The 18,744-nt window shown below is 41.2% G+C and overlaps 1 protein-coding gene across 2 annotated transcripts in view; it reads right to left on the bottom strand.

Annotated features, from left to right (window-relative positions):
• Nucleotides 1–18,744, bottom strand: part of NELL1 (neural EGFL like 1) — a 1,021,410-nt gene that overhangs the window by 732,770 nt on the left and 269,896 nt on the right. For both annotated transcript variants that reach the window (XM_018043583.1, XM_018043582.1), the window contains exons 10-11: nt 9,920–9,993; nt 1,287–1,386 (exon numbers count right to left, since the gene is read on the bottom strand). In XM_018043583.1, coding sequence (XP_017899072.1) covers nt 1,287–1,386; nt 9,920–9,993 — 174 coding nt within the window. The remainder of the gene's footprint in view (nt 1–1,286; nt 1,387–9,919; nt 9,994–18,744) is intronic.

Raw genomic sequence — 18,744 nt, forward strand, 5'->3', positions numbered from 1 at the left:
TGGAGAATCCCATGGACAAGGAGCTTGGTGAGCTACGGTCCATGGAGTTGCAAAGAGTTGGACACGACTGAAGCAACTGAGCATGCACATTGCCTATGCTGCTTTGGCAGTACAACAGCAGGGATGAGTGGTTGCAATGGAAACCTTCTGACCCCACCAAAAGCTGTGGCCCTTTGCAGAAATGATCTGTCAAGGCTTATGCTAGAGAAAAAATGTAAAAAAGTAAGATATGATATAACCTGAACTAAAATGCTATGCTCCTGGGTTCTTAACTCTAGATACTTCTGAGGTAAATAAAAAAGACTGTAACTCACTGGATATGTGAGAATGTGGAAAAGACTTTGTGGTGGGTAAAAATTCAAAATAAAAGCTATTAGTTTAACTGGACTTGTTTTGTAAAATTTGAATACATTTTAGATTCTACTAATCTATTTAATTCTTCCTGGGTGAGACGTTTCAGAGAGGAAGTAATATTTGATTCAGAGGATTTGAAGAAATAAGAATAAATCTGGAAAACAGAAGAATTCCAGCAAGAGGAAAGAAAACCATTTCTGCTCAAGAATTAATTACCAGGTAAGTGCCTTCCCTGGTGGCTCAGACGGTAAAGCGTCTGTCTGCAATGCAGGAGACCCAGGTTTGATCCCTTGGTTGGGAAGATCCCCTGGAGAAGGAAATGGCAGCCCACTCCAGTATTCTTGCCTGGAAAATCCCATGGACGGTAGAGCCTGGTAGGCTATTGTCCATGGGGTTGCAAAGAGTCGAACACGACTGAGCAACTTCACTTCACTTTAAGTGTTACTTAGTTGAAGCCTATTTTCCTTGCAGGAAGTAAAACTGTATATAAATCTATGTGTAAGGATTCAGCATATGTCATCCTCTGGCAGAAAAGGGAATTGGCCAGTGGAAAAAGCTTAAAAGAATGCTTTCCAAACCCACTCATGAGGGAAAATGTAATAATAATGATAATATTTATTAATATAATAATAGCCATTATTACAGGAAATGTTATCATTATTATAGGAACCATCATTTATTGAATATTTATCATGTGTTAGTCATAATGCTAGCTGCTTATGCATTATCCTAGTTAATCCCCACAACCATCCTATGAAGCACATAGATTATATCCTTTTTCAACTGATAAGACTATAACCAAGGGCAATAAATAGGATAAATACATTTTTGAGTAGCTGAGTTTTGGACCCATGTTATTATAATCACACTATTCGTTAAAACTTCCCCCCAAACCCACCTCCACCCAAAGCCCCACTGCCAAGCCCTCTTACCTCTGCAGACACTGCAGCACTGATTCTCTGGGAGAATGTGATCCTTTTCTGAGCAGTTCAAAAGAGGGCATGCTTCGGTAATTTTTACTAAAACTCCACCCTGCAAGCCAAATAATCAGGAAACAAAAAAATGTTCATATTTTGAGTTGATGATCCAAACATATAACACTCATTGTTAAAGCCTGTGGTGATAACAACCTACAATAATTAACAGTACTCGCAGGAATTCTACCATAATGCAAAGTCACAAATTAAATTGATAAGACTTCTGGAAGAGAAGGCAACTTTCCCATTGTATATCAAAATAGCCTCAATTTCAACAAATAAGGTGTTTTTTTTTTCTTTTTCGTTTTAACAAATGGTTGTTGAGTATCTTCCGTGTAGCAGAATGTCACTGACAATGAAGAGCTGATAAATTTTCAACAGTTGACTGTTAGATGGGGGAACCCTAAAGTTGCATTGGCTGATTTCTGTCATATAAACACCCTGACATTGTGAACCACTAACACTACATCACTGATTACAAAGTTGGGAGCGCTCATGAGCTTTTATGAGACAGTTTCAAGACTGCACTGGATCACAAGCACTGTGAACCCAAAGATAAAGAAGACATCATCTTTGCCCTTGATAAAAACAAACTAGAAACCATAATAAAATACAGTAAGTCCTAAAAAAAAAAAAAGTGCTCTAATCAAGGTATGGCAGTGTATCATTTACTCAATATTAAAGGGAATCAACCATGAATATTCATTGCAAGGACTGTAGCTGAAGCTCCAATACTTTGGCCACCCAATACAAATAATTGACTTATTGGAAAAGATCCTGATGCTAGGAAAGATGGAAGGCAAAAGGAGAAGGGGGCGACAGAAGATGAGATGGTTAGATAGCATCACCGACTCAATGGACATGAATTTGAGCAAACTCCAGGAGATAGTGAGGGACAGAGGAGCCTGGTGTGCTACAGTCCATGGGGTAGCAAAGAGTCAGACACAACTTAATGACTGAACAAGAACAACAAATACATCATAGGAGAGTAATTAATTCTACCAAAGTGGGAAGTAATTATGAAGAAGATGCCACATTTGAAGGAAGTAAATAATGGAATAAGAAAGAAGACAGTTTCCCAGCAGAGGAAACAGATAAGAACCAAAGTATACAGGTATTGAACTGAAAGTGGGTCAGTTAGAGTAACACTAGATTCTCCCTAGAAATAAATAAAACCACTTACAAAAAAAATTTTTTAATATTTGGCAAGTGCATCTTGTGACCCTATTTCAACAAAGGTCCTCTTTGTTGACATCACTAGCATCTATATTTAGTTTCATGCTGAATATTTAAAATTACTTCAATAATTACTCTAAAAGGCAGGATTTGAGAGTCCCTTATTTAATCTAAAATGTTCAGTTATTTCTTGTTCTCCCATTTTTAAAAGCATGGGTAGGTCAACCAAGAAGCAGCTCAAGGAGGGTGGGTCTCATTTAAGGCTGAAAGGTAATTCTCAACACAGATGGGAAGAATAAGATGGTGCTGAGCAACCAGAAAGAATGCGGGAGATTCTGAGTTTTCTATCTCCAAGAGATGACTGTCATTCCAGTGGCCCCAGAATTCCCTGGTTTGGCAGGAACACCCATTCTAGCAGGCACATCAATTCTAAAATATGAACATAAACATAACTTTAAATGTCAAATATAATTTCCAAGTACTGATCATATGGATTACTGGCACCATGGTTTCCTCTCCTTTCCCCATAAATTTCAGCCTAGCCAGTCCAACCTCTATGACTCTTTCTGGTGTCCTTTGTTCCCTTTCCCTTTTCATTTCTTGATCTGTCCCAAGGCATCTAGATCTCATGTTTTTCTCCCATCTTAAAATTGGCCCTAAGATTCTGAGAATCTATCCTGCTATTCACCCACAGTCCCCATTTCAGCTCTATTCCGTTCTCACCCCTCAACCCAGGCCACACTGGATCACACCTTGGCCTCAACAGCTAGCACCAGTCTAAGGGCAGTTTGTCTGTCAGTTGTACCTCAGTTTCTACAACAGGGAATCAAATCAATTGTTACAAGCCAACATGTTAATAACCTTGCTATCAGTAGCACTGAGTTGAATGGAAGGGAAAAGACAATGCTTAATTATGTACCATTGTTGCCTCTACTTCTATCCCTCAATATTAATATATTTATTCATTATCTACTCTTCCCTGGTGGCTCAATGGTAAAAACACACCTGCCAATGTAGGAGACTAGGTTTGATCCCTGGGTCAGGAAGACTCCCTGGCAGAAGAAATGGCAACCCACTCCAGTATTCTTGCCTGGGAAATCCCATGGACAGAGGAGCCTGGTGGGCTAAAGTCCATGGGGTCACAAAGAGTTGGACATGACTTAGCAACTGAGCATGGATGCACTGCCTCCTTGCACAAACAAGAATGGCAAACTCTGCTAGATCCGTTTAATCAGTTCACTGTGCCCATCCCTCACCTTGGCTCATCTCTCAACCCTCAGAGAGTTCCTAAGGGCTCTGGAGCCTCTTTGCAGGGAACCAGAAGTTACGTACAAGTTCCACATCCTCAGCGCCCACAGCCCAAAGCCACTGGAGGTTCTTTACCTCAAAGGGAGACAATGGCTGGGGTAACATTTACACTCCAGAACCCCACCAGAATCAGGGTACCTCTAACCTTTCACCTAAAATTGCACCTTTGATGAGTTTCCTGCCTGCCCTAGCCTGAATCCCCCACACCCTTACTGCTTCCTCCTAGGAGCACTGCCTTAATAAATCTCTTGTACTTAATCCTGAGCTCAGGGTCTGCTTCTGGCTTAATCTAAACTAAGACAGTAAGATAAATTTCACTCTCGCTGTCAAAAAATTAAACTGTTAAAACAGATTATCTATAGGTGGTGAGATTTTGGAGTGATTTTCTTTTACTTTCTTATACTTCCTTCCTCTAAATTCCAAATTTTATATCTTGAGTATATATTTGCATTTATTTTAGAAAGCAATATTAAAACTGCTACAGAAGGCTTTTTAAAAATAATCACTCATGAAAGGTTCTTTTATATATATAAAAAGTTGCTTTGACTGCTGATTAAATCAATCAACAATTCCAGTCAACCTTCAATGTATTTAATGAGTAAGATCATAGTTCCAAACATTCAAATAGAGATAAAAACCCTGTGCTTGCATTTGAAAATAATATGCACTGTGACTCTAGTAACATAAGTGCCACCAAATCTATTCAGTTCAGCCACACAATTTGGTACACACCTTTATTTTCATGCTCATAAGCATCTGATTAATAAATAAATCATCCTGATTGTGGTAGGTTACCTTTGCAACTCAGCATTGGTGGGGAAATATAATTCATCCATTCTTTCTCATTTAGAGTGACTGTCACCATGTCACTGATCAAATATAAACACTTTCAAGCTCTTTACTAATAACTATGCTTAAACTTGAATTTCTAATAACATACAGAACTCACATCGTTAAGTAAAGAGAAAAAAACTGTTACTAGCCTAAAAAGTGCTTCAAGGCAGCAAAACTGCACATAACTGACCGAGATTGCTAGGAGAGTTTATTCATTTTGATTTAAAAAACAACAACAGGGGAAAACAAACAAACAAACACAGTATGTTAACTTCTGAAATCACTTGGTGAAAATCTTTAAAGCAAAACTTAGTTTCTTATCTAACTGGTAGTGCTGAAGCTTTGAAATGATCCCAGGAAAATGAAATGCATGGACTGCCAGGCAGCCTTTTGTCAACTAGGGATCTGCATTTAAACCACAGAACACAAGAAATTATTTGAGTAATTATTTGCTCAATTCTCCCAAGGATAGCAGTGACACAGTACCATTTTAGATGTCTAGGAAAGAAGTTAATTCATCACATATAACAGGTACCTTAGGGCATTAGGGCTTAAATCTTGCAAAAGGCTGCCTGAGAGAGACCGGAGGCACTCCCCTCTTAGACCCATCACCCTCTCTCCCTGCTGACAACATCCATTAAATGTGTCCCAAAGCTCTTCTCTGGCCTTTTATAAATGCTACCCTTTATCAAGGGAATCAATGGGCCATAGCCTGACCAATCTGGTATTCTCAAATAGACTGAAAAGTGATCACTCAATCTTTCTAAATCTCCTTTTTTACAATTCAAAAATGAGAATTACTTCCAAGTAAATCTAACACCATCAGGACTAGCAGTAGAGAGGCTAAGAGATGAGGCTGGAGATTCAGACCACACAGGTTGAGAAACCAGCTGGTTCCTTTACTAGCTATGGGACTTTGCTCCCATGTGCCTCAATTTCCTCATCTGTAAAGTGGGAACGACAATGCTACCCACCCCACAGGGTTATTATGAGGTTTTATTAAATAAAGTTTCAAAGGTTTTATATGGTGTTTAGGAAATACTAAGTACTCAGGCGATGTTATGTGTTATTGTCAGTGATGCTTCTCTTTGTCCATAATTATTTAGTAGATAATGATAGAAAGACAATAAATGAAGAAATCCATGGCTTTTAAATAGAGAATGAATACCTACAGTGTGCCAATAACAATGGTAAGTGCCTATCCAGTACATTGGCATTTAAATCCACACCCGTCTCTTCGAAAGATCTCCAATAGTGTCTGCCCTGAGTCTCTCTGATGATAACAGAGACTGAATCACAATTATGACCTTTGTCAAGATCACCGCTACTTCTGCGTAATATGTGAAAGGGGCTGCTGGCTGTGAGTGACAGCTACAGGCTGGATACTGGGATCATCAGCTGAGTGGGTAAAATTGCTCTAGTCATCCCAGCTTCCCTTGAGGGGTAAGAAAAACGTTAAGGGTTTCATAATCTAAATCATCTTCCCTCCCCTCAACGTGAGGCATTCTACAGAGAATGTGACATATGTCTTCTAGTCAGGAAGGACATGTACGGTCATATAGAATAAGAAGAGCTCACATGTGTTGTAGGCTTACTTTGTACAAGCCAAGTTCTTCACATGCTTTATCTCATTTAATCCACTCAACACCCCATACGGTAATGTGCCAGCCCCAGGTTGGGGACAACCCACCCATTCCTAGATCTGGAAGCTTCCATGGTTGACTGAGACACCACGGAGCCCTCACTGTCACACTGCCCTTGCCTCTGCTGCAGACTAAGGAGCCCCCACACGGAGCCCACTGTCACAGAAGGACCACAGCTGCATACCCACCAGACTGCCTCGACCCACAGAATCTCTGCCATTCCCAGAGGCAGCAAAGAAAGTGTGAATGGGCATTCCTATACACTAATAATGAGAAAATAGAAAGAGAAATTAAGGAAACAATTCCATTCACCATTACAACGAAATAATAAAATACTTAGGAATATATCTACCTAAAGAAACAAAAGACCTATATATAGAAAACAATAAAACACTGGTGAAAGAAATCAAAGAGGACACTAATAGATGGAGAAATATACTGTGTTCATGGATTGGAAGAATCAATATAGTGAAAATGAGGATACTACCAAAGCAATCCCTATCAAGCTACCAACAGAATTTTTCACAGAGCTAGAACAACTAATTTCACAATTTGTATGGAAATACGAAAAACCTCAAATAGCCAAAGTAATCTTGAGAAAGAAGAATGGAACTGGAGGAATCAATCTGCCTGACTTCAGGCTCTACTACAAAGCCACAGTACGGTATTGGCACAAAGACAGAAATATAGATCAATTGAACAAAATAGAAAGCCCAGAGATAAATCCACACACCTATGGACACCTTATCTTTGACAAAGGATGCAAGAATATACAATGGAGAAAAGACAATCTCTTTAACAAGTGGTGCTGGGAAAACTGGTCAACCACCTGTATAAGAATGAAACTAGAACACTTTCTACCACCACACACAAAAATAAACTCAAAATGGATTAAAGATCTAAACATAAGACCAGAAACTATAAAAATCCTAGAGGAGAACATAGGCAAAACACTCTCCGACATAAATCACAGCAGGATCCTCTATGACCCACCTCCCAGAATATTGGAAATAAAAGCAAAACTAAACAGATGGGACCTGATTAAAATTAAAAGCTTCTGCACAACAAAGGAAACTATAAGCAAGGTGAAAAGACAGCCTTCGGAATGGGAGAAAATAATAGCAAATGAAGCAATTGACAAAGAATTAATCTCAAAAATATACAAGCAACTCCTGCAGCTCAATTCCAGAAAAATAAACGACCCAATCAAAAAATGGGCCAATGAACTAAATAGACATTTCTCTGAAGAAGACATACAGATGGCTAACAAACACATGAAAAGGTGCTCAACATCACTCATTTTCAGAGAAATGCAAATCAAAACCACAGTGAGGTACCATTTCATGCCAGTCAGAATGGCTGCTATCCAAGAGTCTACAAGCAATAAATACTGGAGAGGGTGTGGAGAAAAGGGAACCCTCTTACACTGTTGGTGGGAATGCAAACTAGTACAGCCACTATGGAGAACAGTGTGGAGATTCCTTAAAAAAAAACTGGAAATAGAACTGTCTTATGACCCAGCAAGCCCACTGCTGGGCATACACAACAAGGAAACCAGAATTGAAAGAGACACGTGTACCCCAATGTTCATCGCAGCACTGTTTATAATAGCCAGGACATGGAAGCAACCTAGATGTCCATCAGCAGATGAATGGATAAGAAAGCTGTGATATCTATACACAATGGAGTATTACTCAGTCATTAAAAAGAATACATTTGAATCAGTTCTAATGAGGTGGATGAAACTGGAGCCTATTATACAGAGTGAAGTAAGCCAGAAAGAAGAACATCAATACAGTATACTAATGCATATACAGGAAATTTAGAAAGATGGTAACAATAACCCTGTACACGAGACAGCAAAAGAGACACAGATATACAGAACAGTCTTTTGGACTCTGTGGGAGAGGGCGAGGGTGGGATGATTTGAGAATGGCATTGAAACATGTATAATATCATATGTGAAACAAATCGCCAGTCCAGGTTTGATGCATGACACAGGAGGCTCGGGGCTAGTGCACTGGGATGACCCAGAGGGATGGTATGCAGAGGGAGGTGGGAGGGGGGTTCAGGATGGAGAACATGTGTACAGCCATGGCAGATTCATGTTGATATATGGCAAAACCAATACAATATTGTAAAGTAATTAGCCTCCAATTAAAATAAATAAATTTATATTAAAAAAACAAAAACAATAAAAGAGAAAGATTTGATATTGACAGCAAAAAAAAAAAAAAAGGAAAACACAATATGGAAGTTCAAGGGACTTAGCCGCTGAGGCAGAGTCTGGTCCGTGAGAGACAGGACATAGGAAAGAGCCTCCCCCGCACCTCCGGAAGCTCCCCATAAAGAACTAGATTTGAACTCCCAAGAGTTTCTGTGGGTCTCTAAATGCTTCCTTCTCCTCACCCTTTCAAATACATTCCTTTCTTTTGGCCAGCGATGTGACAAAAAGCCAATGAAATGCCGTAATGTGACAAAACACAAATGAAATGCTTGGAACGCGAGTCTGTTCTGAGACATGTGGTTCCAGCCAGCCTCCCTGAAGATGCCCCCACAGAACCAGCCATGCCTCGCTGTGGGGCTGCGGCTGCTCTGGAAGGCACCACCTTGTATCTGCTCCCCTCCCTCGCACCTTTCCCTCTGTCTCTCACTCCCACGATCCAGGACAACATCTCACCCAAGTAACTGCCTGGCTAGCTCCCACCTTCATCCAGCACTGTGCTCAATTAGGACCTCCTCAGAGAGGTCTTCCCAGACCACCCACGCCCACCTCAAAGCTCTCTCTCCCTTGAACCTGCTCTGTATTTTTATAGAATTTGCAGGGGTTAGGGACACCGACACTTCACACCATCTAAAATTGGCACATAATTTATAGTCAACTCTCTGTATCTGTGTATCCTTGGTTCTGCATCCAGGAATTCAATCAAGCACAGATAGTGTAGTATCACAGTATTTACTATTGGAAAAAAAATCCATGTATAAGTGGACCTGCACAATTCAAACATGTGTTTTTCAAGGCTCAGCTGTCTTGTATATCTATTTGTTTATATCTTACTGCCTATCTCCCCACCAGACTGCAAATTCTCTAAAGACGGGGCTTTGTTTTGTTCACTGTTGTTCACCCAGAATCTAACAGCATGCCGATAAGTAGCACTTGCTCAATGCATGTTTGCTGAATGATTTACTGAATGAGATCTATGGTTCCACAAATCTAACCTCGAGGAGTACATGAGAGGGGGCAGGCAGGAGACAGGCATTTTCTAAGACTGTCTCAGACATTGAGAACTAGAGGTGGCACTATCCACAACTCATATCACAGACTAATTGCCCCAATACCTAATCAAAACCTTTCCCCAGGGCCAGCTGACAAGCTCCCTGACTCATGGTAGCTGCTAGCTCCCTTCCCCTTCTCACTTCCTTCCCTGACCGTCTTTCCCAAGACTATGTGATCCACAGCTGACCATAAGCTAACCGCACAGTGACAGTGGCTGAGAGCTCCCCATCCTGGACTCCAGCCCAATGAGTCTTTCCCCACCTTGGGCCAATATGCTCCATTTCAGAACCCTACCTAAAGCCCACATCTCCTTCCCAACAAGTAATGGGAACTGTAAGATTGAAACTTACTCTGCATTCCTGACAGCTCTTGCTTAAAATCCGCTGGCCTTCTGCGAGGACTTTTCCTCCATAGATACATTTTGCTGTAATAAAACAGAAAAGCAGGTTAGATAGTCATACTATGTAACAAAATGACCTCCAAGGCACTGTCCAACTCCAGCATATTCCATAGAACATAAATACTCTAAGCAACACAAATCTCTGTGCATGTCTAGAGTAAGACATGGAAATAGTATGGGAATAACTGCTGAATCCCGTATCAGACTGTCATCTTGATTATGTTTTCCATGAGTCCTTCACACCAAGATTATACAACTATTTCCTTGTTGCAGTGGCTGAAGGACTAGAGAATGAATTGCTGAGGTCGGAGTTAAAACAAGGGAGAAATGGTTGTCATCACCATGGAGCACAAAAGCAGTAGCTTTGATTCAGCTACTCCAGCCATAAAATGAATGAATGGGTGAAAAGGAACTCACATACATTCCATTCATCAGGACCTCAGTCTCAATGCAGAAAAATGCAGTTTCCCCCTTTGTAATCATACAAAGCACATGCCTCCAGCTTATCTGTTCCCAAGAAGCTCAGAAAAGTAAGAAACACAAACCAGTACAATGCTATATCAATGCACGAGAGAGATTGCCTTTGGAAAGGTGAGTTTAACAGGCTAATAGGGAAGGGAGGGAGGAGAGATGGGTCTTGGAAAAAAGTTAACAGAGAAGCATAAATGCTGACCCACTTTTAAGCAACTGCAGAATATGTTTAATTTGATATGATCCTAATGCGTCTCTGTCAAATTCTCCAGTCACATCAACAGGAAGAAGGAAGCAACATCTTTGTGTTGTAGCAAGCGCTACTTAACAGCAGGCTGTTAGATTCTGGGTGAACAATACTCCCTCCCCTGTACAATGAGGATCCTTCCAGCCCTACTCCTCAGGAGAAGAAAAACTGAAGACGAACACTCTAAGAGATCTCCACCACTAATTCAGTCTTATCAATACCACCCCATCTCTCAGAGCCTCCATTTCTGTATCTGTTAAAAACAGGTAAATTCAATTTGATAGTTCCTTAGTTCCACCATCTTCAGACTCACGGAATGCTCAGGCACGTAGGGACCTTAGCAAACAACTCACGCAACTCCTTCTTTTTGGCCACAGGAAGAGGAAAGCTCAGAAACATTGCTTTACTTGACATCATGATCCCACAGCAGATACTGTGGTAGGCAGCCCAGATCACCCTCCACAGTCAAAGGTCACATTCCTGAAACTGTCATGATTGGTGATGACCGACAGCTCTCAGCTGAACAGTGATAGCACGTGCCCTTGCGTCGCGGCCCCTTCCCAGGACAGCCCACATCCAATAGGTGCTTGATGAAGATATTGCAAAGTTGGAAGGTCTTCCAGCTCCAGAACTTCTTGAGGAATGACTGAGGCATTTTTGTTGTAACTGCATTGCAGTTCAACCTCTCCTGCCCAATTCTGTCTCTTTCACTATCTCACTCCCACCCTAGACTTGATCTTGAACTTCCTAATAAAGTACAAGTGCATCTCCATTTCAGAGTCTGTTTCCTCTAAGGACTTTCCCTGCAACAACACAAACCTGACTCAAATCTGTGCCTGTTTAGTATCTGCTTTCAGTGAATGGCACTAGTATCCATCCCAGCCCCCCATCCACACACCACCACCTAAGTTCCTTCAAACTTCTCTCTTTCCTCAACCCCATGTCCAATCAGTATTCAAATCCCAGCCATGCCTCCTCTTCAAGTTTCTCAAGTCAACCAACTTCTCTCCATTCCCATCACCTGCCCCCAGCTTTCATTTTCACTCAAGCCATCCCTCCTCTTTAGTCGAGTAGAAAACTTCCTAACTTGTCTCCCATGTTCTGGTCTAATCTTACCCAGTTCTTCCCAATACAACCGACAGACATATTTTAAGTACAAATAGGAGGCTCTGCTTCAAAATGATTATGAGTTGCTCACACTCTCAGAATTTAATTCAAATTCCTGAAGTCAGCATGCAAGGCCATCCCTGCAGCTCCTCCTTATCCCTTAGGTTTCACCAATTCCTGCTTGCTCACTCTCCCTCTGAAACTCCCAAACACTCACATGTCCACTGAGACTCGAGCCATGCCCTCATCTGTTTAGGGATTTGTACACACTGCTTTCTTCTCCAGAACACTCAGTCCCATGCACCTGTTGCTGGTAACCCTCTGCCCTATATACCCATCAATTTTACCTCAATCCTGACATCCCCCTAAGAAGTTTTTAAAATTTTTTAACCTCAAGCACTGGAGAACCGTCCTCATCCTGTGCTTCTGTGGTGCCCTGGACCTCGCCCTAACAGAACATATATCGCATTTTATCTTTGCTGCCCCAATGAAGGTAGGATCTATGTCCATTCATAATTTTATCCCTAGCCCCTAGCTACATGCCTCTGTGGGCTTCATGTTAGTAACAATAATTTTAGAATTAATGAGCCTCCTAAGTAGAAAAAAATTGACACATTTGCTGATTCCCAGATGTGAGTTCTTCCTGCTAGTCAATGCTATTCCAAATGTTGAAAACAGATACTAAGGTTTTCAGAGCAAAACCAACTACAAAGTAGAAAACCAATACAATTTTCTAGATAACTCCCTTCCCTGCTTCATTAAAACAAATTATCCCTGAACATCTTTTATGCCTCAATTTTCTAGATAAATCAGTTGCCTCTGACTCACTGGTCCTAATGAGGATATGGATTCCCAAATGTGCTTACATGGGGAGACCACACGTCCAAGGGCCTGAAATTCCTGCCTAATCAACTCCCACGCTCCCAAACGCAGCTGCTGCCAACTTGGCAAGACGGCTCACTCCAGAGTGACAGTTGCGCTAAATACACTGCTGTCAAACCTGCCATCTGCTCCCTGGCCCAGGCTGGGACATAAAGACGAGACCTCCCTTCTCATGTCGCACCTTGCCACCCTCACGATGCTATGATCACACTTGCTGACCTGTCTGAAGACATTCGCCTGATTTCTCTCGTCCTCTGATCGACACTCACCCCAGAGCTTCGATCTGAACACAGCAGTGTCTTACAGTTCACATTCAAACCACACGCGGGAACACATCCATCCCTCAGATTTACAGATCCGGTGTAAAAACTAGTATCCGCTGAACTTCATGTCTTCACATACACATGTGCGTGCCTGCTAAGTCGTGTACGACTCTTTGCCACTCCACGGCTGTAGCCTGCCAGGCTCCAATATCCGTGGGATTTTCCAGGCAAGAATACTGGAGTGGGTTGCCATTTCCTTTTCCAGGGGATCTTCCTGACCCAGGGATCAAGCCCAAGTCTCCTGCTTGGCAGGTATTTCTTTACCATTGAGCCACCATCCTCACATATAGAGGCTGCAAAAGACATCAACATGATGGTTGATGTGCCCCAGCCATTCACAGACTTGGCACCGAAACAAGATGTGTACCTGATTATGATATCAAAAGGTACCTATGGAATTATCTTAAGACAGTTCAGCATTACCACTGAGGTCACAAGAATTTCCCCTGCTTTCTCATCTTTGCCCACTTCTCTGACGGTCCCCCTCCTTCCGCCGCTCTATCCCTAACACCAGTCCTCACTATCCAACCTCTTGACCTACCGCCAAAAGGCTTATTTTTGATGTCTGAGGAAATTCAAACAGAAGGTGAGTCAGGCTCCAATGCCTGCGGCTGGGGCATTTGGGACTCCGTTCCAATAGCTTTTGGTGTGAGTGGAAATGTAAATGGACACCTGAAGCCCTTCACACCACACCGGGGACATGCAAACAAGACAATTTCACAGTGTCTGACCATGAAATTGAAACCCTGCACCAACACACATTTCTTCATGATGTCAGAAACAAATGTACTGGGGGTTTAGAGAAATAGGCAGTTGTATCTTTTTGCAACCAGACACCTGGCCCTTCAAATTCAAACCTGATTTCCCTGGTGCAGTAGATGGACACTTTTTGCCATTTGGGTGCACACTAACTGAACTACTGACAGGCACCACATGGCACCCCTGTCAGATGTGGACGTGAGGTTGCTCTGTCTTTATTTAGATATTTGCACTCTGCACACACTGCCCCATCCCTTGGCACTTGGCAGCTAAGAACATAAAAATCAGCACTCCATGTTACACTTTAAAGGAGAGCAGCAGATCAGAAAGTCTGAACACCCAAGGAACCGACCTCACTCGTTCATAGGCCTGGCTTCAGATACTGCTTCTCGGAGCAAGACACCCACATCAAACTGGTTCTCTCTCAGGCGTCTCCAATGTTTCTGAAACCATTTCTTCCACCTGCTTTATTTCTGTTAATCATGCTAGGAGTCTCCCATGCACTCTTGTTCAAAACCTGGCAAATTCTGCCTTATAGATGCTCTTGATTCAGTTATCTCAAATGAAAACAAAATGCTTACGGAGTACCTACCATGTGCCAGGTCCTTTGGCTATTACATTGATCCCTTCCTTTCCATCTCCCCAGGCAATACATGTCAGCCAGCTTCATCACCTTTGCCTGCAGAATGCCTGAATCCCACACTCAACTCCCTATCTGCAGCTCTCCCCACACAGTGACTTTTGTCAAAGCATTTCTTTGATTATGCCACAACCCTGCTTCAAAATCTTGCTCTTGAGCCCCCAGATAAATGCTGTGTTTAATTCATGATTCTGCATGTGCAATCCCCTTTGGCAGGTATGTTCTTACCTACCTTGTCCACACGGCAAACTCATATTCATCTGTCAACACCCTACTCAGCTGTTCCTTCCCCTACAAAGCTTTCCTAACACTCATACACACACTCAAGTTTCTGATGGAATTGATCACTCCCTTCCCTGTGCCACCTCTGCATTTCACATAGCACGCATGCTGCACAATACCCTTATAATGAGATCATACAAATATCTCCCTGGATAGCATGCGGTAGAGGCAACAGTTAAAAGCATTAGCTCTGGAGCCAGATGACCTGAGCTTTCTTTTGGTTCATCCAAGGCTAAGAGACCTTGGACAAGTTAGTTCTCCTCTCTGTGCTTCACCTGCTCGTCTATAAGATGGGGATCATAGTGGAACCTATGACCGGGGGTTATTGAAAGAATTACATGAATTAATGACCATAAAAAGGCTTAACACAGTGTCTGACATAGAATGAAAGATCCACTTTTTCCCACTGTTGTGCCCCGAGGTAAGAACAGAGGTGGGAGAAGAACTTCAATAAGGATGACTGAAGGAATTAAATGAAATATGATCGCCATCATTCATCCCCTGAAACACCTTTGCAGCTTATTTCTACTTCCCAACCACAGAAACCCTCTATTATCAAATAGACTGTCTCCCTCTCCTACCACTTCTTTTCCTTTCAAATACTGTCGTGGAAAGCTCAAGATTTTCTCTCCATCCTTTCCTTTCTCCCTCATCTGTGATAGCTCCCCCAAATCTATCCAAAAGAATACCAATTCTTACTTCACACTGTATGACACTGTTTAGGTCCATCCACATCTCTACAAATGATCCAATTTCATTTCTTTGTACAACTGAATAGTATTTCATTGTACATATGTACCACCTCTTCTTTGTCTGCTCCTCTGTTGATGGCCATTTAGGTTGCTTCCATGTCTTGGATATTTTAATAGTGCTGCAATAAACAGTGGGCACAGGGAACTCTACCTGATGCACTGTGGTAACCTGAATGGGAAGGAGCTCCAAAAGGGAGAAAGAAAGTGAAAGTGAAGTCGCTCAGTCGTGTCTGACTCTTTTGCGACCCCATGGACTGTGTCCATGGGATTTTCCAGGCAATAGTACTGGAGTGGATTGTCATTTCCTTCTCCAGGGGATCTTCCCGACCCAGGGATTGAACCAAAAGGGAGAGGAGATATATATATAGGGGCAGCAAAAGACATCAACATGTTGGCTATATATATAAATATATGGCTGATACATTTTGCTGTATGGTAGAAACACAACACTATAAAACAACTATACTCCAAAAAAGTTAACCACACACACACACACAAAAAAGATTCTAGGACACCACTGCCAAGAGATTCTAATTTAGTAGGTCATAGAGGGTCCCTAGGACCCTCAAGAAGGTATCTCAAGAAGCTCACTAGATGATTCTAATGAGTAGCTAGGTATGTTCAATTCCTTGAATAGAGCAGACACCCCAAATGTTTGAGGAATGAAACTCCTGCACCACTTTCTGGACTTCCATGCCCACAGCTAAGGAATCTAGAAGGCTCTCTGGGGTTTACCCTGATGCGTTCCAAAAAGATGAAGAGCCCAGTATCAGGAATTATGAAAACTACCTTGCTCTTGGAGACGGCCTGATTTGTTGGGCCTTTTAATCACAACAAAAGACAAAGTACTTTTTTCAGGCAATGAGTTGAGATATGAACTCTAAGACCAAGTTCTTTCCTATTTCCACATGGATACCCTCATCTGTAAGTGCTGCAGCTCCTGAAGCCAAGACAAGAGGATGAACGTTTGGTAAATGAGCAGATGAAATAATCTGCTTTCACGTATCGGTTCTTGAATCAAACCAGTACTTTTTCTGAGACCCTAGGACACTACGCCACCCAAATCCAGAGAGGAGCTTAGGAAATTTTATCTGAAAGGGACAACCAAAAGAAGTATTTTCCATCCTTTATCTGATGTGAAGATATATGAAAACCTCTGTGTATTTTTCATCCTTTGGAAGTGAAAGTAAAGTCGCTCAGTCATGTCTGACTCTTTGCAACCCCATGGACTGCAGCCTATAAGGCTCCTCAGTCCATGGGACTTTCCAGGCAAGAGTACTGGAGCGGGTTGCCATTGCCTTCTCCACGGGATCTTCCTGACCCAGAGATCAAACCCGGGTCTCCCGCATTGCGGGCAGACGCTTTACCGTCTGAGCCACCAGGGAAGCTTATATATATATATAGATAGATAGATAGAGATAGAGATAGAGGTATATATAGATAGTTGCACCCTGCAGTACACCCTATATATATATATATATTTGCACCCAGGAGTGGAATTGCTGGGTGCATATGATAATTGAGTAGTGTTCTTAATCATTTATTTGTATTACCATCTTATTAAACCATAAACATCTCAAACTACTGATCAGAGTTGCTGAGAAAATTTGTACTACCTAGCTAAATGGTTATCAATTCCAAACAAAGGCGAAAACCAGACTGATAGTTTAGCTAGCTCATTTATCAGCACTGTGGTAAAATCAGGTAAGCTTGCTGAAAAGCTTTTTTTAAACTTAAAACTCTACAATACATTAAAGAAAAATGACTATACCACACACTTCTAGTGAGAGGACAATTTGATGATAGGTAACAAGAACTTTGAAAATGCCAACTTCTTGGCCCAATAATTCTACTTTGGAAAATTCAAAAAAAAATGTGAAATAAAAAATATGGTCTCACAAAATATGTTAAAATGAAAGTAAAGGTGTTAGTCATTCAATCATGTCTGATACTCTGGAACCACATGGACTGTAGCCCAGTAGGCTCTTCTGTCCATAGGATTCTCCAGGCAAGAATACTGGAGTGGGTAGCCATTCCCTTCTCCAGAAGATCTTCGTGAGCCAGGGATTGAACCCAGGTCTCCTGCACTGAAGCCAGATTCTCTACTGTCCAAGTCACCAGATTTTGAAAATGTCAGTCTCTTCATTCAGTAATTCTACTTTACAGAATTCAAAGAAAACATAAAATACAAAAATGTGGCCTCACAAAAAAAAACATATTATTGAATAGTGATTTATAATAATGAAAAGCAGGAAACAATCTAGTTATCCAACAATTGGGGAACAATTAAGTTATGCAACAACCAAACAGTAGAACACTATGAAGCTCTTTAAAGTGAAGTTCATACAGTTTTTGAAGGCATAAAAATATACTTAAGTTATAATAGCAAATCAATACAGTAGGTTAAAATTATCTAAACAATAAGGACTCAACTGTCCACAAAATAAAAGTTTTTAAAAAATGAAATCTACTATGATTTCCAGTGTTTGTTTTCAAGTGGTGGCATTATTGGTAATTTTCCATCTTTATCTTTACCCTTCTCTGTGATTTCACATTTTCAATGACACAGAACAGCTGAAGACTCACCTATGCCCATGTCCAAATAACATCTGCCAAGAGACAGCATTTATAGATCCATGAAGCTCAACATAATAGATTTAAAATGCTTCATTTTTAAAAAATCCCTTGTAGTTTCTCAACTTATTCCTCTGCTATTATATAGAATACATCAAGATAGAAAAATAATCTATACATATTATTCTAAAAACTATCTTTCCATCATGGAATCAAACTATAATCTCAACATCTGGGCCCTTGATCTATCCATGACTTCCAAAAGTGCTTGGAATAAAAACAAGAAAGTTTCTTTTAAATTAACTTGGAGTAAGCCCTCCAGAGTAGTGGATGTACCATATCAACTATAAAAAGAAGACATTTTTCAAAGTTCCTTCTGAAAGAATATAAAAAAAGATTGGGCTGGTACAACCAGACCGGCTATCTACATTCCAACTGTCATATTAGGGGACATGCTGTTCTTGACAAAAAGTTAGTGCTTTGAAGATCAAGTAATGATGGTGTTTTCTGGCAGAGAAATGACTTTGAAAATTATCCATCAGATGGCACATTTATAACTTAAACTTTCCTTTTTCAGTGAAGAGCTTATGGTCTGATAAAAAGACTAAAGGCTCTGTAGTCAGACAGAATTTGCTTTATATTTCACCTCTGTCACTTACTAGCCTTGCAAACTTGATAAGTTGTCTTCCCTAAACTTCCTATAAATAGTGATAATAACAATCCCTCCCCCCAAATATT

This window comes from Capra hircus, chromosome 29 (assembly GCF_001704415.2).
Source record: "Capra hircus breed San Clemente chromosome 29, ASM170441v1, whole genome shotgun sequence".
Classification (NCBI taxonomy): domain Eukaryota; kingdom Metazoa; phylum Chordata; class Mammalia; order Artiodactyla; family Bovidae; genus Capra; species Capra hircus.